This window comes from Pimephales promelas, chromosome 17 (assembly GCF_988280905.1).
Source record: "Pimephales promelas chromosome 17, fPimPro1.hap1.1, whole genome shotgun sequence".
Classification (NCBI taxonomy): domain Eukaryota; kingdom Metazoa; phylum Chordata; class Actinopteri; order Cypriniformes; family Leuciscidae; genus Pimephales; species Pimephales promelas.
Window position 1 is genome coordinate 20,359,753 of NC_142785.1, and position 21,848 is coordinate 20,381,600.

The following is a 21,848-nucleotide window of genomic DNA, read 5'->3' on the forward strand; positions in this document are numbered from 1 at the left end:
AGGCAGTTCTGAAGATCAAACATAGTATGGTGTTCCTAATAATCTTTTAGGTGCATTTATATGGTATATTTACTTAAACTTATAAATTTCAACAGTAATCAAGGCTTATATACATTTGGATATCTGTGATGGATGACCACTATGAGTGGAATATCTAAACGCAAACAGGTGTGCGCTCAGGACCAATTTCACATGTAATTTGAGTTAACACATTTTGTTCAGTATTGTGAATTGTCATACACAAACAGAGAGAAGTAACTTCAATGTTTTTCTGCAAGGCAAGTGCAGTTTTGTTTATTAAACTGTAGCGCTCCAAAAGTTACAGTGTACCTTTAACCTAACGGGACAAATGAGTCGGCGCAATTTGCTAAATGATTACTTCAGTTGGTTGTCGGTGATCTTGTTCTGAATGTACAGCTCTACCTAAAGCCCTGCTTGACACAGTAGAGTTGACATAGAGTCTGTGACTCAATGTGTCTGTTTCTGAGGGCATGATGGGAACAGTTTGGTTCAGTGCATAAAGGGCATGGATTTGTGAATGGCTGTGTTAGTGGCTGGCTGATTTGATGCTTGCCTTTCAGCTACAGGAAATGCACTTAGTCAGCCTCTGATTAGTCAGCATGATCAACGCGTGTGCTGATGAACTGTTGATGAATGTGCTGTTTCCTGCGCCTTGCTGACTCAATTTTTATTCTCACCCCCATCTCTTTCACCTTCCCCTCAATCTATCATCTTGCTCTTATCTTTCCTTTGTCTTTCTCACATGGTTTACACTCAAATCCTTCCATCTTTCCCTTCTACTCTATTTCCCATTATACCATCTGCTCCTGTCCTCCATCTCTCTTTTGTTGTCCTCTTATAGCTGCAGCCTGCGGGTGGAGCTCGTTTTGTGTCCACCTCTACCTCGGCTCTGAGATCCTCCACTGTTTCAACTGAACATGCTGGGGACATCCACTTGACCATGTCCATGTCCAATGTGTCTGGCCCTGCCTACTATGAGAACACCCTCTCCTCAACTTACCATCCTCAACCCGCCCAAGAGATCCAGTCACACCAGAGTCCAGATGTGTCCCTGGTGACCCAAGGAGAAAGACTGGCATTGAACATAGGGAAGAGGAAGCTGCCATCTCCAGAGACCATGAAGCGGACATCACACGCTCAGCCGGCCAAAGACTGGGAGGAGCTTAAAGGGGACCATAAGGTGCTGGTGACCTCTCAGGACCTTTCAGAAACAGATGGAGAGCACAAGTCAAAGGCAGCCATGTCAGGTAGAGGAATATTGGTGGTGTATTTGATTTGTGTTTTAAGTGCCATCTTTCCTCCTATACCCATTTCTCTATAAAATGTGCCTGTACGTAGCTCATCATAGGCAATCGTTTCAATTGTACCAGATGACGTATGTAGGAGCGACAGAAATTAGACGAGGAAAAAGACGATGGGTCAGAGATTTATTTGCGTTTTAAACTACTTATCAATACTAAAAATACTTGCGTTTTTAACTACTTGCATCTAAGGCTGCATCGAAAGGTAACTTTGCGTCTGCTGCCATGTTTGATCCATAGGTATAAACAAACTGCTTCGTTGTGTCTCATAGGCGCCGTCATCGTGTTGCTGCTCCCTCCCCGTTCTGTGATTGGTCCCCTCGCTGAGGCGAAAATTTGGTCCATGGTCTCCAGACTACCTAGCAGCGTGAATAATCGCACTGCGCAAAGGCAGTATGGGGAAACCCAGGCTAAGATGAGCCCCTTAATAGAGCAGAAAGCCCCCTAGGATGGGCGTCAGGTCCCAGGAATAATCCCAGCAATAATAATATTTGCTCAATATGTTAAATATATCTGATGTTATTATTAATAATTTATACTGCCAAGTATAACTTTCGGGTCAGGGAGATGTTTTTGAAATAAAGTAATACTTAAGAATGCATGAAATAGTTCAAAAGTGACAGTAAAGACATTTATAATGTAAAAAAAAAGATTTCTATGTCAAATAAGTGCTGCTGTTAAACTTTCTATTCATCTGAGAATCCTGAAAAAAAAAAAAACGATTAATGAACTAGACTGAGCAATTTCAGTGTAACAGTAAGATCGTAGGAAGTAACAATACTGTACTGAACGTGTCTGGAAGTGTATTATAAACAATATTATAGTAGTGGGTGAACACTAGTAAGTTACATCCTAAAGCACCTACTTTTTGTTATCCTGGAACAGTCTTTTGTATTCATTTCATGTCTCATATGTTGTAGTTTACCTTGCTATTTCATTACAGTTTACCATTATTAATTTCAGCATATCTGAAAACTTATAAAAAATAGCGGAGGTCTCTCCATAATTCAAACGTTCTGCCGTAGTCGATCTGATTCACGTTTGGCCTGACGAGCTTCAGCAGATAGATTTTTGTTTTGTTTTATATTTATGTGGAGTTTGTGTTGGAGTCTGTGTTGTGCTGGAGGCAGGTCATTTTTTGGTGTTATCAGACTCCATGTCGTTAGCTGCAGTGCCGTCGCATAGACTGTATGACCATTAATGTTTTTACTGTATTTTTGATCAAATAAATGCAGACTTGGTGAGTATAAGACATCATATGTCTTATACTCGTATGTATTTTAAAAAAAACAACATATAACTGTTGTCTATTCTTTAAGAAAGTGTCTTTAATTAAAAAGAATAAATCAAACATTCAAATTAAATAGTCTCAATCACAATCAAGGGGGGAAACCTTGTAAAAAATGAGTTAAATGGAATTATTTAAAATTACACCATACCCTGTGGAGGCTTTTACTGTGACAAACTTTACCTTTTAAAATAAAATAAAATATATATATAATAATTACTGTGCCTGCAAATCCCGATCAACAAAAATACTTTGAAAACATTTAGATTTGGTTACATGTGGCTAAGAGGAAATTTAAGTTCATCTTACCCCATCATACACAATTCAGACAGTCATGTACAGTACTTTGTTTTATCAGGGATGGCTTGTTATGATGGTTTCCTCCAGAGACAGCTGTACATGTGCTCTTTGCTGATATCAATGTGACAACAAAACAGATAGGTGTGGATAGGATGTGATGTGCGTCTCTTCTGTTGCGTCTTCCTGTTTTGTGTCTGTCATGCAGGCTGATGGTTTTAAAGATCCCCCCCTTTAAAAAGACAAAGATGTCTGTGTAAGCCACATGTTGCACATCATTGGCAACAAAGCTTCCCTTTATGCTTAGAAACGTACTCACTTCCTGTGTAGCAGTTCTTATTCATCGCAGTGTTCATTACTGTGTGGTTGCATGCTTACATGAGCGTCATCTCTTGACGGGACTGAATGTGTGAGAGAGAGTTTTGCTGTGTTTTGGGTGTCTGTGGTGGCTCCGCCTATCACTGAGCTGTTATTGATGGTATCACTGGAGCTGCTCTAACCCTTTCCTGTGTCTGTGTTCAACAGATCTTCCTGTGGACATAGCCACAGTACGTGCAGAGCCAGCTGTATTACGGAGTGACTCTCTTGCGCAACACACGCACGCAGAGTCAGCCGGACCCCTCCTAGAGGACGACAGGAGAGAAGAAGAGCAGGAGACGGACTTTAAAACAGAGGAGGGAGACGAGCTCTCAGACATCATGTCTGCTAGACAGATGTCCATCAAAGAAAGGTAAGTGTATGAAAGTGTGAAATATCCGTAATGATATTTCTGAAAAGTTCGCGATTTTTTTTTTTGTTCGTTTGTTTTTTATATAGAAGTCAGCCAGCAGAATGTCCTATTGTTGTTCTGTCCTTGGAATAGGACAATTTATTTTAAACTGTAGATGTTGAAAACAAACATTCCTCCATTTTTTATTTTTTTTTTTGTATAAAGCAGGACATTGTAAATTGTATATTTTTTGGTGGTGTCGTAGTCTTTTCAAACTGGGTTCCACTTTGACTATTTGTGGAAAGTAGGTTGCTCTGTGTCTCTTTTGAATATATGTCAAATAAATATAGTTGCATTGTCCTTTCCAATTAGAGTGAGAGCTAGGATAAAAAATGTACATTTAGAAATGGAAATGTATCAAATAGTCAAAGTCTTTATACAAATTTTGACTTAAGACTAGTTCATTGTTAAAAATGATACCGTCTGACTGCATCCTTGTGTTGTGGTCTGACATTAAGCATACAGATGAAGAGAGACGGATATTCCATTTCAGTGTAACTCTATATGGTGTTGTGTATTTTTTCATTGATTGGTTTTAGTCAGATCTGTACTGCTGTGTACGCTTAGAGATCAAAGTATTGTGTAACTGATGGGTAGCTGTCTGTTGCCATAGGAAGCAAGCTGACGCAAGCTGTTTAAATTGATTAATAATGATGACATAATGAAAACCACTAAGATACAAATATGTAGCAACACATTTGAAATGAGTTGGCTTAAATGTGTGTGAATAAGCATGAAAAATGCCTATGCGTTGTTGTTTTTGTTTATTTTTCAACAGTGATAGATTTGCAATATAATTTTCTGTTTGTCATGTTTGGTTCGACGATCCTAATCAAAAGTTTTAACACACCCAGTTGTTTTTTTTTATATACCATATATATATTTTTTTTTACTTTTTTTTTTTATATAATAGCAAAGTTATTAAAATGATGAAATTACATAAACAGACATTGAATAAACTTAAAAATCTAAACTTAACCCTTGTGTGTCAATTAAAAAAAAGGTTACACACAGGTCTGTTGATGACAAATGTCAAAAAAAGGGGTCATTTTAAGCTTGGGAGCACAGACTTAAGTTCAATGTAACTTAATCTAAACAAATTAGTAATTGAATTACTTTCGTTTAACGGTTGACAGTTTCTTCTTCAGTTAGCTTCATCAAATTAGACATTATTTGTGAGGTGTCCTCTTGGGTTGCTTTTCCAGCAGTGCATATGCATGTTTGACTCTTGTTTGGTTCTATTTCATCCATTAAAGTGTAAATGAAAATTGTAAAGAAATTCGAAAGTAGGATAAATTAAAATGCATCTACAAAATTAATTTCTAGCATTTAACTCAAATGTGTTCTCAAGGCAATATATTTAATAATTAAGATGGAAGATTCTTCATAAGATTCTGTCTTTTGCAGGCTGGCCCTCTTGAAGAAGAGTGGAGAAGAAGACTGGAGGAACAGGATAAATAAAAAACAGGATGTGGTGCAGGTTGCTGTGTCTGAAAGACACGCCCAGCTATGGGAAGTGGAGCAGAGCTTCAAGAAGAAGGTAACCTCTGAACCTTGAACTGTCTCACCTGACTCTACAGGTCATAGGTCACGGTTCATTGTCTAATTTTGTATGCCATGTGTATTCAACAGCTGTTGTTAGGTTGATGAATAGCATCTTGTATTATCAGCTCTAGGCAATGCAGAGCAAATATCATGCAACTGGTTAATTGTGTGATTTTAGTCATTTTATTTGCATTTGTTGCATAGTTCAGTATTTCAGAAGAGTTCATCCTTTAGCATAGAATTGCCCTTTGTGCAGTTGAGTAACTCTAAACAGAGAAGGGTGTGTGCTATCTAGGGCTGGGCATTATGACTGTATATATCGTGTCCACGGTATGAACCGAGAGATTTTACTGTATAGTTTATTTCACCGTATGTAAATATATATCCTTTTAGCACAGCACCACTTAAAGTTGTATACTCGAAGAGTGATAAAAAAACATGCATGAATGAGAAAGAAAAAGTGGGACGTGCTTGATGTTGAGCGCAATAAGATGTAAAAAAAAAGGAACTCCAAGCGGTTGGTGCTCGCGCAGCCAGACTTTTGGCCAGTGATTGCCCAGAGGCCACCTGACTGACTTGTAAAGCAACCAATCACAGTTTGTTCTTTTCCTATGTTTAGGGGCATGAAAATGTAACCTTGATGTCCTTACAATAAAACACTCTTGGGTGTATTTGAAATAGTCTATGCCGTGATCTTTACATACTTTATATATACTTTTGAAAATCCAGCGTTTAGTTGTTCTTGATACGCGCCATTGGCACCGTTGTAAACACACGACCTGCTCCTCCCATAAGGGGGTGCAAGTTTTCTTTATAATATTTGTCCTACTTGTAATTTGCTGCTTTTGTTCATATTTTTAATAACTGTAATTTAATTAGATCTCGTTATCGTGAAAAACTATTTTTCATACTGTGAAATACAATTTTGGTCATATTGCCCACCCCTAGTGCTCTCCATTATTTATTTATTTATTTATTTATTTATTTATTTATTTATTTATTTATTTTCATTTCTTTGTTTTGTCCTTTTCTATTTGCTCTTTCTGGTCATATTCACAATGTTATTTATTTCTCAAGAACACTAATTTGCACTTATTCTGTTTGCTCAGTGCATGCTGCTCCACATTTAATTTTAATGGTGTAGACTTTTTCATTGTTAATGATGTTTGGAAATGATCAAATTAGACACATTTTGCACCCCTAATTTATAATGACTGACATCAGAAAATTTATTTTAAAAGTCACAGCACGAATGTTGGTCCCAGAGCATTAATGGGTGATCGTTTTTTTTCGGTTGGGCTAGTAGAGGGAAGTTGGTCGTAATGCATGTGTACATCTTTGTAGCAATAGATTCTGGATTATTAGCATGTTTGAGACTGTATGTGTTAACTTGCATGAATCTGTCTTTCTGCCACTCCACTTCTTTACTGCATGTTTTTGTGTTTTTATTGTTATAACATCATTTATTGTAATAAAAAATGTTTAAAATCTTTGCATGCTTCTTAGTAATTCTCTAGTGCAATGGGGTTTCACGTGCCATTCTCTGTTTGGATTTATTCTGAAGACTGTTTCAGTCACTTCATTGCAGGTTGCATAAGTGTAGTAGTGTGGTAATATCACTTATCATATGCTAGTTAAGAGAAGGGAATTAGCTATCGTTATAACCAATATTTAGCTGATGATCTGGCAGATCAGATTTTGTAAAATCAAAATTTCTTAAGCAATGAGGGCGATAGAAACTTTTAAAGTCAAAATCCACATAGTCTATCTTATTGTGAATGATTTATCTATCTTTATCTATTTTATTTTTATTTTTGACCTCTTAACTTTGCATTCAAATATAATTTGATTTTTTGTGGAAATGATAGACTTCTCTTTGGTCATGTATGCCAGACTACTCCAGTTAATTAGTCTGCTTTAACCCTGCCCCTTTACTTCTTTAGGGCCCTTGTTAGACGTCTTTAGGGCCCTTGTTAGAATGGCCGCCTTACATGCCAGTGACACTGGTTTGAATCCAGCTCAAAACAGTGCGAGTAGAACCACTTACAACAGCTTGCTTGCAGATATGCCCCCATCCATTCGAAAAGCAATGGATAGAACATTAGAACCTGCCCTGCAATACTTTCTTCGCTTATGTTTCACTCTGATGTGCGTCACATCACATAAAAATCTGTCGCTTCCTGCTTCTGTTTCATTGCGACTTTTTAAAGGCATTTATAAATCTAAATACCTTATACATTTTTTTTTCATACTGTGTTAACAAATGGGATTGCAATCATATCAAGAATCACAGTGTTTTATGTTTATAATCAATGCAGTTAGCCACTGCAAGCTGCATTATAAAATATTTATTTCTCTCAGTAACCAGATTCACTGTTAATTTTCATTTCCAAGCTTTAAGTACGGGGTCATTTCTTCCCTGTTCATTTTACCCCTTTTTCTAGGATGATGGGATGATGATGATGATAGATGACTTTGCTGTGTCTGATCAACTCTGGGTAAGGCTGTTAGCCGTTAGCCACCATGCTAATAGGCTTAGCATGGGTTTTGTCAGTGTACGAGGGTTATAGTTTTCTGTTTGTATTTAATTCATCCTTGACCTTGTAATCATGATGATGTCTGTGTGCTGTCCTGGTTTTCGGACCTTGTCATCAACTCAGGATGAGCCAGTTGATTGTGGTGGTGATTTTGCTTGGTGGTCTTACATAACTACCATGGTGACGGTATGAACTTTGAAATGCAAAGAAGTATTTATTTTTAAAATTTTTATTTTAACAGCCATTTTGGTGACTGTCATTTTACCCTGTGGTGATGGTTATGGTGTGGTTAATTAATTGCCTTGTTCAACCACTCTTAAGGCTACAGACTTTTAGTTAGCTTTAGTCACCTTAGATTTAAATGCTACTCCCAATTTTAGTTTCTACTGATCTGCCTCCTCTGGGACCATATCATTCAAACATTTAAAATTTAAACGATGAGCCTGTGAATTTATAATATGTTTATTTATAGTACTGTATCTGCCCTCCAATTTCTTTTTGCACTTTTCATCGTGGTTTCTTTTGAAGCTGCTTGATTGACAGTAGTTAGTTTGGAGAAAGATTTGAATACACTCAGATTCAGGGTGGTTGTACGAGGCTTGTGGTTGAGTTTTGTACTCTAGGTTTGACCTTAGCATTCTAGCAAATTACTTTGATGATATGTTGGCATTGTGTCTAAGACTAGACCAATGTCACTTGCCTGATGTCTGTCCCTGAACTTCCTCTTCTTTCCTTCCTGCTTTGTCATATGTCTCTCCATCTTTTGTCTTGATTCCCCTCTCTGTCCTGTAGGATCCTGTCTTTTCCTCCTCCTTTTCATGTGCATCTGAACCACTGGATCAAATAGCAATCCTCCCCAAGGTGAGCAAAAACACCCATCCGATGTAAGCTCTCCTCCCCGTTCCACCCTCTGATTCTGACATCCTGTCTTTTTTTTCCAGTGTTATTTTTCACACTATACAAATTCCTATCCTAAAAATTGTTTCCACAAGTTCATCTTACAAAATATAGGATAGTGTTTAAAGACATTTTTAAGGGGTGGTTGATTATGATTTTACTTTTCTAACTTTAGTTAGTGTGTAATGTTGCTGTTTGAGCATAAACAACATCTGTGAAATTACAATCACTCAGTTAAGCAAAGGCAGATGTTTTCTTTTAAATAAATTGCTTTTTAAGGACTACAACAAATGGTTTGTAGGGACTACACAACATACATACAGGGTTAGTGACGTCGCAAATCCTAAAATTTAAATAAACCCCACCCGGGGAACATGATTTATAGATTATCATGACAGAATATGCTAATCCATGACTAGAAGATAACTACACAAGCTACATAAATTCATCAACTAACCATTCAGAAATGTTGTCACTTCTTGAGTCTCTCCATCATTGTCTGACTTCGGTTTGAACATAACAGTTAACAGGCTAACAGTTTTTGAAATTCAGGACACAAGCTGTTGTAGCTCCGCCCCCTGTGCAGGAAGCATAAGCTCATTTGATTCAATCTCATTTTTATTCAATGGACAGACACAAAAACAGTGTGTTTTTGCTCACCCTCAAAAAGTGACAATTTTAACATGCTATATAACATTATCTGTGGGGTATTTTGAGCTAAAACTTCACATTCTGTTGACATCAGAGACTTATTTTACATCTTGAAGAGGGCATTATACCAACCCTTTAAAGATAACAATTGTGACGTCAAACACAGACGTGTAGGAACATCCTTTTACTATTTAAAAACTATTTATTTACTCTTGGAAACTATTTATTTAAAAAAAAAACTATTTATTTTTTTATTATACAATTTATTTACTCTTGGAAACTCTCTTGATATTAAAATGGCTTTGTATGTAAATTTGAATATGTTTCTATATACTTTGCTTAAACCTTTATATTATATATTATAAACCTTTCTACCCATCTTTATTATCATGACCAAATGATAGTATGCTTACAAGCTTGTATAATTAAAGACAGCAATGATTGGTCTTTTAACTGGTCAGTGGTGAGATCTCAAGTGATGCATCAGCTTCCTCTGTCTATTAATAAGAGCCTTTTAAGTCTAGGATGCATCCTCTCATCTTTCATCCTTTCTTTCCATTCTTTTCTCATCCCTCTCTCTTCCCATCTGTCTTCCTGCTTCTTCCCTCCGTGTGAAGGCTACCCCCCTGCCCGTGCAGGTGGATGAGCGTCACCCCTGGAGACGGAAGGTGCTTCTCACCCCCAAACACACATCCACTATTCCTCCATAACACAACACAACACTGAGACTGTTGTTGTAATGTATGTAAATGTATGGTCAGTGTGGTTTTTTTCAGTTACTAGCTATTTTGGCTATATATAAATAGTTTGATTTCAGAGCTAGTGTTTGCAGGTTAATGTTCGGAAAATTATAATTTACACTATTGTTTTGATTTATCTCTTATGAGAAGTTGTTTCTCTCACTACTTTTACAATTGTAATATTTATCAACTGTGCATCCTTTTTTTTAGATTAAAATCGTAAAGATATTTAAATGGTTACACTTTATTTGAAGGTGTCCGTGTTAGTGTAATTATACATCGTAGTACCGAGTAATAAAAATGAACTACATGAACTTACCATGGGGTTAGAATTAGGATTAGTTGCATGCAATTATGCACAATTTATAGTAATTACTATAGTAAATACATAAATACTGTAAAATAAAGTGTTACCATTTAAAGAATTTTCTGGTAGAAGTGTGAAAAAAGTTGCCCTGGCAATGATGTAAACTTGCTCAGATGCTTAATTTAGTTTCTCCTTTGGCATCCCAGAGGATGGGAAATGAGATGGAGGAAAACCAGCGGAGTGATCGAGTAGAGATGTCGATTCAGGAACGCAAGCAGCTCATCGCCTCACAAGAGGATGCGTGGAAGGTCAAAGGTTACAGAGCAGCCAATGACTCCACTCAGTTCACAGTGGCTGGCCGTATGGTTAAAAAAGGTCAGTGAAAAATGCACACATTCATATTTTATTACTTTACTGCAGTGACACAGATTGAGCCTTTTTTGTACTGTGTGGATGAAGCATATTGAAAATGGTTTTGTTTTGTAACAATGTGCAGTTAAGAACAATTTCCCCCATGTTTTCTCTTTCCAAGGCCTGGCAGCACCTTCTGCTCTTACAAATCCAGTGCTGTCCCCTCTGTCCGCTAAAAACAAGAATGCCTCCCATACAATCTCAAAGCCACACGAAGGTGAGAAGCCATGCTTGTACTCAGCTTGTGTTTCATTTCCTCCTTCCACTCCCCTTCCTTCCAATCAGATTTCCTTTCCTCTTTCTTCAATGTCGGTCACTGAATGTTTTTATATGCATATCATACATTTTTATATCACTACTGCATTTTCTTCTTTCTAGAGATTGAAGTCAGACAGGACATGAAGCTGGAGTCAGACATGAAGCTGGAAAAGTTGGAGTCATTCCTTGGTCGTCTCAACGGTAAAGGTTAGTATGAAAAAAGAAAGTGTGTAATGCACCCTAGAGATAACATATTTTCTCCGATATCACAGTTGGTTTTGGTTTCTGTTCAAGTTCATGCTTGGATGCCTTTTATTTTGTAATCAGACATATCTAATGTGTGATGTCTATCAGATATCATGTTTCCATGTCATGTGATTCTTTGTTTCCTCATGTGCTTCCATTGGTTCGTGTGTTGTGGTGTTCTCACTGGTTTATTGGTTCATTGTGTTCAGGTGTTCCTTGTTTAGTGATTAGCCCATGTGTATAATTAGCCCTAATGTTCCCATTGTCTCTCTCTAGCTTGGTTTCCTGTACCCTTGTTTGTTGAATTTATGTCCATATCCAATTTGTTTCATGTTCATGCTCAAGCCTAGTCATGCCATGTCTGTTTATTTTTGTATTTGTTCAAGTTTTGTTAATAAAACTTGGGTTCTCACTACGCTTGACTCAGAGGACTTTCATTACAATATCAACTTAAAATTAAAATTAAAATGTCTTTTTAATGCTTGTATTCCTATACATTTCTTAGTTGCAGGACTTCAGGAGGCCACAATTGCAGTCACAGAGAAGTCTGTTAAAGAGGTCATGACTCTGGATGATGAGACCTTCGATAAGTTTTATCGACACACAGAGGATATAGCCAAGATTACCAGCAGAGTGGAAATCAATGACGATTTTGATGCCATCTTTGGAATGGAGCTGCCCAGGTAAAACCAAACAAAGTGTGGCTATTACAGTAGAGTTTAATATAATCTCTGTTGCAATAACTAACCAGACATATTTTGTTTTATTGACAATTTAATTGATCTATTTACATCTTGAAATCAAACAAGCGTGAGATTTAGGAACTACTGTAGCTCTGAAACGTTGTTTGACATGTTTTTTAAGGTTGACCTCAGAGATGGTGCAACACAAGCGGGCGGTACGGCCAACCAGAAATGTTCAGTCATCCAGAAACCCTCTGAAAATGCTGGCTGTTCGGGAGGACATCAGACATGAATACACAGAACAGAGGCTAAACATCGGCCTTCTGGAGAGCAAGAGGATGAAACAGGAAAAGAGTAAGTGAATGAAGGATGTGGAGTTGTTTATGAACACATTTATTTATTTATTTTTTATATACACATTTTGTTAATATATTGCCATGCACATAACTGGTGCGCATGCGTGGTAAATAAATGATACGCTTACTTTTATTCAGCAAGGATGCATTAGATTAAATTGATGCTTTAAAAAAATTGACTGTAGAATGTTATAATAAGATATCTATTTCAAATACTGTAGTTAATAATTGTGGTATGCTATAGCTCATTCTTTTGCACTTTCTCATTCTCTCTCTCTCGTTATTGTGCTTTATTTCATAGTGAATAAGAACAGCGGTTTCTCTGAGGTTGCTCTTGCTGGGTTGGCGAGTAAGGAAAACTTCAGCAGTGTGAGTCTGCGAAGTGTGAACGCCTCTGAGCAGAGCTCCAACAACAGTGCCATGCCATATAAAAAACTCATGCTCATTCAGGTCAAAGGTGAGTGACCGTGACAACAACAGCGGTTTGTGATCTGCAATGTTTGAGCTCATTGACAGGATGGAGGACTCTTTTTACTGATGACACTGCAGACTAATGGCTTGTTTCCTATGAGCGGTACACAATTATTTTTGTTTTGATTGTCAGACATTGTGAATGGTACCAAATATCCCGAACCGTACCACTTTTTGGAACTCTTCTGTTGGTGTACCTAGCACAGTAGTCTGGTCTGGGTGGTTCCCAACCTTTTTTTTTTTGTCTGAGACCCCCTTTTTCCTTAGATAATATTTTAGGGCCCCCTTCACATTTAATGATATTATCGCTCTTGTAAGCTTGCAGCAAGGATGACAAAATGTGTTGTTTTCAAACAAGTGGTATGTTTAATATTACCGTAAAACTTCAAATAATAGCCGAGTCCCAAATAGACGCTGGTCTCTTTTACACGCCTGGTGTGGCTGCAGGCTTGGGTAAATAAAAGTCGGTCTCAAATAGAGGCCGGGCCTGTTTTGTAGTTTCGGTTTGTATTTAATCTTTAAAACCTGTCATCGTTTGCTTTTGGCGGTGGAAAATACAATAACTAAAACATCAGATTCAGTAGGCCCTTTGTAATTTAAAAACGTAGCTGAGCCTAGGAGAAGCTTTGTATCGGCCCTATTTGAAATGCAATAACAAACATATTCACACTATTGTGTAGGTAAAAAAAAAAAAAAGGGCTATTACCAAATTACTGTTGTCTGGGACCTCAATACTTGCAAGTTATTTGTGAGGCATTATCAATGTGAGGCTTTACGTTTTTGGCGCTTTAGCAAGCGATAAAAATCTTGTGTTCATTAACAGAATAATGCGTCTTTCAGAAGAACATTGTAGCCGGAACTACTTCTCTCTGTGTACGTCTATAACGAGTCACGCGGGTACGGGGCTACTCCGCAACGGTAGTGATCTGAACCAGTGTAAAATAGTCCCAATGTACATTACCATAGTGGTTCAGGATAAGACACGGATTGACGGATTGATAGATTCATGAACTCGCTCATTATATAAATTTTAAACAAAATAAGTTAAGGAATTTTATTTAATGCGCATTGCTCAACACTTTTCAAAATATGATGCAACCCCCCACAGAGCTCGCTGATGCCCCCTTGTGGGCCGCGACCCCCCTGTTGGGAACTGATGCGGTACCTAAAGGATGGAGCCAGACTCCCTGCAGATAGTTGATTGGTAGACAGAGGATCGTCACTTGTGCTTGTTTTTTTTTTTTGGCTGTGTTTTTCACTGCAGCCTTTGCTCAAACAAAGCTATCTTGTGACAAGTAGGCACATGCTGAGAAGCAAGAAAAAGATTGCATCCCTACATTGCATCTATCAAGAAAGGGTACGCTTGCCTAAGGAAGCGCAAGCTGAACCAGGGTTTACCCCCTCCCACTGTACTGTACCGCTCGGTGGAAACGAGCCATTAGAGGTCAATAATATTCATCGTCCATTCTGACCTTGTTTATGAACTATTTTTGATTATGAAGAGTAATGGTTTTTGATTAGAACCCATCCATTGGCTATGTGCACATTGGCTACGTGTCATTTCTTTGGGATTGACAACTGCATTTACTTAAAGGTGTGACTCTCAATGTATGAATGTGCCTGTATGAATGTGCAACGGGAGTCAAGCCCATAATAATGGGCTATATGTACGCATAAGTTCCGCATTTGACGCAAGGATGCTCGTCAGTTTCCGGTTGGGGAGATTAAAGCGGTGGAAAACCGAGGAAAACGGGATTATGGCAGAGTCTTCAAAATTTACTGTCCTCCCGTTTTTGAAACGCAACTTTCATACGTTTAGATGTAATTTTATATATAGTTATGTAAAAAGAAGCATAAACACAATGAGGGGTGTGTGTTTTGTCTGTTTTTGTGACTAACGTTTCTTTAGTATAACCATCGAGTATAAAATTCAATATAAATTCTCGGTGTTGCATTATCGGCGGAAGTTATCGAGCATCCTTACACCTTCACCAGAAATACCGCCGTGCATAGAGCCCATACTTATTATAGCAAGAGTGTGTAATATCATAGATGGCACCATCAATAAAACTGAAATGTTTTATCACTCCAGTCTGCGTTCCCGCGGCTCTCCTGCATTCTGTGGCTCTCGTCATGACATTCTTTTCTTGCATGGTTTCAAAAAGTAATTTTATTTCGACATGGCGCCAATTGTTTTCGTTTATAACTTTGAGTGACAGATATCGTGTTTAATTAGTTTTTTCATTTTATTTGTGTTATATCCAATCTCTTTTTCAGTTGGGGAAATTTAAATGTGAGATTCTGGAAACGAGATCTAAATTTAGCGGGATGGTCGGGAAAATAATTATTCTGAATAGAGAAAGAATTATTAAGCAGGAGAGTGGGTGGGTGCAAAATAGTACCTAGCGGGATGAAAAAAACAGTCCTGCACAGACCTCTGCTCTAGTCCAAATGCAGACACTGAACTGACAACCATTTTCTGTTGCTATGTGAATGTGGCCATAGTGTGTGCTCTATCTGTGTGTTCCTGTAGAGATGGCAGGGAGACAGCCATGAATAGTGTTGTTTACTTAAAAGTAAATGGGAGAACTTCTGTCCTCATGTTGCATAAGATGCTGCTGTGGGGCCTGTTGTTGTAGGACGCAGAAAGGCTGTGGATACCAATTCCTCATAAGGCATCCCTCTCAAGCTAACCCCACCTGCATGTTCCCAAAAACAACATTCTACACTTCCCTTAATCAAAACAGAGAGAAACAAACCAGATAGACTTAATGGAGAGAGCAGCTTGTGAGCAGTCCAAGAACAGCAGCATTGTCCAACTGTTACCAGGACGTTCTGATTTTATCTGTTTTCAGATCACATTTTATAACATTTACAATTTTTCATCTTGTGTTTTATATCATACTAACAAAGTTCTAACTAACAAAGTTAGAAATTAGAGTTCGAAATTTAACTGAGAATGCTGTACAATCAAAACTAATCACTTTGTGTTTTTGCTCCTGACGTCAGGGGATTTAGCATGTGACTCACTTTGTTATTGTCCCGATTTCTCTGTGCATTTTAATTAGGTCGTCGGCATGTTCAGACCAGACTGGTTGAGCCCAGAGCTTCCTCCTTGAACAGTGGTGACTGCTTCCTCTTGATTACACCTCATCATTGCTTCATCTGGATTGGAGAATTTGCAAATGTTATTGAGAAGGCCAAAGTGAGTGTCATGCATGCACCAACAAACGCACATCACACTATCACTTTAACATTGCTTAATCTCTAGCTGATAGCAGTGTTGCTTTTGTTAACTAAACCAAATGATTAATTAAAACTAATTATTAAATAACTATTCATTAATTATTGAAAGGTGTTTCATATTAATTGAAATTCTTTAAATAAAATATAAATATTATATGAAAGTAAAAAAAAAAATGTTGCCTAAACAACTAACTGAAATAAAATTAATTGAAGTTCTAAAATCACTAAAACTGAAATAAAAATAAATTAAAGCTAAATAAAATAATCAAATCTAAACCAAAATTAAAATGGAAAATAAAAACAATTAATTCAAACTATTAATTATTAACATAATAGTATATAAATAATACTAAAGTAACACTGGTGGTTAGTACTAGATGTCAATATTAGTCCCCTATATCAAAATTGTGTTTTCTGGTTCTCAATTGGATTTTGTTACAGTTAAACATGTCATATCCTGTACTCTGCCTTGGCGTGTTCAGTACTATTCATATATCGGAGGAGTCCCCCACGTGCAGGAAGTAAACAGAATTAACCACAAAGGAAATGTTATATTTTTGTAAAGGAAGCAGGAGGTGAATTGTAAAAGCTCCCGTGTCTCTCTCACACACACACAACTTTCTTTGTTCAATCCAGAGTGCAGGTCATTGACCTCTTTGACCTACATCTTACCTTACTAAATAATGCCCATTGTCTTAAACGTATATAGATTTTTTTAATGGATGAATTTAATGCAAATATGAGGATTTTTGTGATCAGTGTGAATTATATTATACATTACAATTAATTACATTACATTACATTAGTGGTGCAAATGAAAATGAAATGTGCTTGTATCTTCAATCGTGCAGGCTGCAGAGTTGTCCACGTTCATTCAGACCAAGCATGACCTGGGATGCAGAGCCTCATATGTGCAGACCATCGAGGAAGGTGCCAACACTCACACTCCGGCTGCCAAAGAGTTTTGGAAAATTCTCGGCGGCCAAGCCAGTTATCAAGGTGAGATATTATGTAGTTCCTCATCTGATGTCAATTCAGCAGCATTTGAATGAACAATTTTATTTGTTTACACAAGCATAATACTAAGGAATGCTGCATTTTAATGACCTTTACTTATTGCAGTCCTTCTTAATGTGGTCCTCTGTACCCTACAGCCGCTGGCACTCCAGAAGAAGATGAGTTCTATGAGACTGCCATCATAGAAACCAACTGTATCTATAGGCTCATGGAGGATAAACTTATTCCTGAAGATGACTTCTGGGGTCGAGTTCCTCGCTGCACCATGCTTAACTCTAAAGAAGTACTTGACAACATGATTGTTGACTAATTTAATCTTATTTACACTTTAATCAAAATACGGTTTACAATTTTGCATGATTAAAGAAGGGAAAGATAGAGAACTTGCTTTAGAATGTAATTTTTGGTATGATTTAAAAAAATAAATAAATAAATATCAGCCTACTTGGGCCAATATCTGAAAATTGCATATCATCTCTGCTGTATGCTATTGTATATAATTCAAACTAAAGTAATAGAATGGCTTATTCAATTGTAAACCAACTTTTTATTCTTGTTTGACATCTAGGTGCTGGTGTTGGATTTTGGTAGTGAGGTCTATGTATGGCATGGTAAGGAGGTGACGCTGGCACAGAGAAAAGTGGCTTTTCAGCTGGCAAAGCACTTGTGGAATGGCACCTTTGACTACACCAACTGTGATATTAATCCCCTGGACCCTGGAGATTGCAACAAACTTATACCCAGGTACAAATCAGAGCTGAGTATGTGCTGAGGCTCTGCTGATGTGTATTGTTCTATCATAGATCAAGTTTTGGCACTTGTGACCTTTAAAAGCTCGTTCAGAGAGGCCTCTCAGGTCAGAAATATATTGTTGCTTAACTTACTACACCTGTCAAAACAAAAGCTTAGTATCTCAGTGTTCGTATAAACAGACTTGAGGTACCAGCAGGCCTGATGCCTCACTCCTAAAATAAATGAGTGCTGTGTTCATGTCTCATGGGTTTGTTCTGTTCTCATAAAGTTTTATCCTTGCTTTGTATGAAATCCATATAAAATTAAAACAATTATTGTCTTTGCTGAACCTGTTATTAATAGGAAAGGCCAGGGACGACCAGACTGGGCTTTGTTTGGCAGGTTAACTCAGCACAATGAGACTACTCTTTTTAAAGAGAAGTTTTTGGACTGGAGTGACACCAAGAAATCCTCTAAGAAGAATGGTGACTCAGCTTTAGTTGAAAACAAGGTACATTTTTCACAGATTAAGCTATTTTCTGAAAAGCAAGAATTAAGACATTAGATACTCCTGATTATATTTTAAAATATAGTTAATCTTGAAATGCAATTGGTTGATTCATTTTTTTAGGAGCTTCGGAGCGGGGAATGTCGGCCCTATGATGCGTCACTGATGTTGTCAATGGTATGGACGCCAGTCAAGACCGTTCTGGATGGAGTCGATGTGGGACGAGGTTATGGACTGGTGGAAGGTGATGAGCGGCGTAATTTTGAGATCAGCACATTGTCTGTTGATGTCTGGCACATTCTAGAGTTTGACTACAGGTAGGATGAATTATTTAAATGGTAAAACTATTAAATTAATGGAGTTTTATGTACAAACATTCTCTCTCTTGCTTGTTTTAGTCGATTACCTAAACTGAGCATTGGCCAGTTCCATGAAGGGGACACGTATGTGGTCAAATGGAAGTACATGATCAGCACAGCAGGTGAGTTGTATGTTGAATGTGTGCGTAGCAGTGTTGTTTTTAACTAAAACTATTGAAAATTATTTTCAAGCAGACAGATTTTAGATTTTTTTTAAAAACTTAGAAATTAGAAACTTGCTTTGGCAACTAAATGAAATTACTTAAATCGCTAAACCTGAAATAAAAATAAATGAAATTGAGAATTATAAAAAGCTAATAAAAATGACTCAAGCTATTAGAGTGAAATGTACAAATAAACATTGATTAGTAATGTTAATAAATACTAGTAGTTTATAAATAATAATAAAAATAACACTGGTGCACAGGAGAGAGGACTGTCTGTCACTTCAAATCCCTGGACACTTTATTTCCACCATTTTAATATTTTATGCTCATTATAAAATAAGCTGCTTTTCCAAGGTCTGATTCCACAGTCTCCCCACCATACAATTATCTATAAACAGCCATAAACCAGCTACTCTCACATGATCACTCTGTAAAACCATAAGTACAGTGTGTCTGATCATGTTGCTGGGCTGTTAGTTTGCCTAACTCTCTGCTTTTTTTTTTTTTTTTTTTTTTGTGCAGTTGGCAAGAGGCTGCATTCAGAACGGATCATCGGTCCAGGGAAGGAGAAATGTTGTTATTTCTTCTGGCAGGGTCGTAACTCCACGGTGAATGAAAAGGGAACCTCAGCACTGATGACTGTAGAGCTAGATGAGGAGAGAGGTGCTCAGGTACTTGCTATGGATTATTTAATACTTAAGATTTTATTTTAAAAAAATATAGGATGTTATGCATTTCATGCACAACCATTTAAAGGTATTATGCTCAAGAAACATTTCTTATTATTATCAGTGTTGAAAACAGTTGTGCTGCTTAATATTGTTGTGGACACTGGGATACTTTTTTTTTCTCTTTGAATTGAAAGCTCAAAAGAATAGCATTTATTAAAAATAGATATAAACAGCAAGGAACCGGGGGTGTATGAGGGTGTATTCCAACTACAGGGGATCACACTTCTCAGCCTCCCTGGGAAAGCATATGCCAGGGTACTGGAGAAGAGAATACGGCCGATAGTGGAACCTCGGATTCAGGAGGAACAGTGCAGTTTTCGTCCAGGCCGTGGAACACTGGACCAGCTCTATACCCTCTACAGGGGGCTGGAGTTTGCCCAACCAATCCACATGTGCTTTGTGGATTTGGAGAAGGCATTAGACTGCGTCCCTCGTGGTGGTTGATTATGATTTTACTTTTCTAACTTTATTTAGTGTCTAATGTTGGTGTTTGAGCAAAAACATCTGTGAAATTACAACGCTCAAAGTTCAAAGCAAAGGGAGATATTTTCTTTTAAAGAAATTGCTTTTTAAGGACTACAACAAACGGCTGGTAGGGACTACACAACATTCATACAGGGTTAGTGATATCGCAAATGCAAATTAAAATAAACCCCACCATTATTGTCTGACTCAAGTTTGAATATAAAAAACTAAAAGTTTTAGAAATTTTCAGTGCATGTGTTGTGTGAGGTAAAAAGCATTAAAAAAAAATTTCTCACCCTCAAAAAGTGACAATTTTAATATGCTATATAAAATTTTTGCTAAAACTTTGCATACACACTTTGAAGACATGAGAGACTTATTTTGCATCTTATGAAAAGGGCATTATACCAACCCTAAAAAAAAAACAAAAAAAAACATCTTAATGACCTTAAACGTTTTGAATGGTTGTGTCCTTTTTATAAGTTCAGCTGTAATGTAAAAATCTAAAATATTAGCATAAAAACAATAAATGGTCTGTTAACATGAAGTGTGTGTGTTTTGCAGGTCCAGGTACAGCAGGGAAAGGAGCCTCCTTGTTTCCTGCAGTGCTTCAATGGAGGAATGATTGTTCATGCTGGAAAGAGAGAAGAGGAGGAAGAAAATACACAGAGTAATCTCTTTGCCACATTTTTAGTTTACATATTTTTCCATTACCCGTTAAGTTAAATCAACATACAAATACATAGTCATATTTTGAACATATGGACTGATAGACTGCTACCTAACCAGCCAGTGGGTGGAGCAGTGGCGGTTCTAGCTTGTATGGCATCCAGCTTCCCTTCTCTAGACCTAATCGGTGGAGCTAGAATGTCCAACCTAACCATAATCTTATCCCTATTTAAGTTTAGCCCCACCACTTAGATCCCTGGACTAGTTCAAGCTCCACCCATTTGGCTCTGCAGTGAGGACCACTTGTATGGATTGACCCAATTTTCTTCATGTGCAGATGACTGGCGCTTATACTGTGTGAGAGGAGAGAAACCCATAGAGAGCCATCTGCTGGAGGTGGTGTGCCACTGTAGCAGCCTACGTTCTCGCACCTCTTTGATCCTCCTGAACATCCCTAAAGCCAGCATGTACCTGTGGCACGGCTGCAAGGCACAGATGCACACACGTGATGTGGCCTGTGCCGCTGCAAACAAAATAAAAGAGCAGTGAGTCAAGTCATACTAACAAACCAATGGCACTTGATATCAAATGTGGCTGACCCCTAACATAGACGTTCTGGTTTTCAGATGTCCTCTGGAGGCGGGGCTTCACAGCAGCAGTAAAGTGTCCATCCAGGAGTGTGATGAGGGAGCTGAACCACAAGGCTTTTGGGAGGCCTTGGGAAGGAGAGATCGAAAGGCGTATGACTGCATGCTGCAGGGTGAGTTAAAGGGATAGTTCACCCAAATTACATTTCTGGAATAAATGTCTCACCCCCATGACGTTCCAAACCCATAAGACGTTCATTCATCTTCGGAACACAAATGAAGGTATTTTTGATGAAATCCGAGAGGTTTCTGAACCAGGCATAAACTGCAACGTCATTGCAACTTTCAATGCCCAGAAAGGTTGTAAAGACATGTGACTACAGTGGTTCAACCTTGATGTTATGAAGCAACGAGAATACTTTTTGTGCTCAAAAACAAAGAAAAATAACGACTTTATTTAGTCATTTCTTCTCTTTTGTGTCAGTCTCCTAAGGTGATTGCATTGTAAACAGTGCAACGGAAATAAAGTTATTGACTAGTTTTACATGTGCACCAATAATGCGTTTATTTCTACAAATCAGAGTAGGGT

At 37.7% G+C, this 21,848-nt stretch overlaps 1 protein-coding gene across 13 annotated transcripts in view; it reads left to right on the top strand.

Annotated features, from left to right (window-relative positions):
* Positions 1-21,848, top strand: part of svila (supervillin a) — a 50,895-nt gene that overhangs the window by 23,161 nt on the left and 5,886 nt on the right. For 3 of the 13 annotated variants that reach the window (XM_089122104.1, XM_039661446.2, XM_089122106.1), the window contains 23 exons: positions 863-1,268; positions 3,433-3,637; positions 5,084-5,216; positions 7,666-7,719; positions 8,551-8,619; positions 9,924-9,974; positions 10,560-10,728; positions 10,886-10,981; positions 11,143-11,229; positions 11,774-11,951; positions 12,133-12,305; positions 12,609-12,764; positions 15,847-15,983; positions 16,876-17,023; positions 17,179-17,324; positions 17,610-17,785; positions 18,137-18,284; positions 18,405-18,598; positions 18,680-18,762; positions 19,330-19,478; positions 20,568-20,673; positions 21,010-21,217; positions 21,299-21,432. In XM_089122104.1, the coding sequence (XP_088978230.1) occupies positions 863-1,268; positions 3,433-3,637; positions 5,084-5,216; positions 7,666-7,719; positions 8,551-8,619; positions 9,924-9,974; positions 10,560-10,728; positions 10,886-10,981; positions 11,143-11,229; positions 11,774-11,951; positions 12,133-12,305; positions 12,609-12,764; positions 15,847-15,983; positions 16,876-17,023; positions 17,179-17,324; positions 17,610-17,785; positions 18,137-18,284; positions 18,405-18,598; positions 18,680-18,762; positions 19,330-19,478; positions 20,568-20,673; positions 21,010-21,217; positions 21,299-21,432 (3,406 nt within the window). Of the gene's footprint in view, positions 1-862; positions 1,269-3,432; positions 3,638-5,083; positions 5,217-7,665; positions 7,720-7,881; positions 7,945-8,550; positions 8,620-9,923; positions 9,975-10,559; positions 10,729-10,885; positions 10,982-11,142; positions 11,230-11,773; positions 11,952-12,132; positions 12,306-12,608; positions 12,765-15,846; positions 15,984-16,875; positions 17,024-17,178; positions 17,325-17,609; positions 17,786-18,136; positions 18,285-18,404; positions 18,599-18,679; positions 18,763-19,329; positions 19,479-20,567; positions 20,674-21,009; positions 21,218-21,298; positions 21,433-21,848 lie in introns of all 13 variants that reach the window. The other 10 variants (XM_039661447.2, XM_089122102.1, XM_089122105.1 and 7 more) reach the window with 6 other exon arrangements.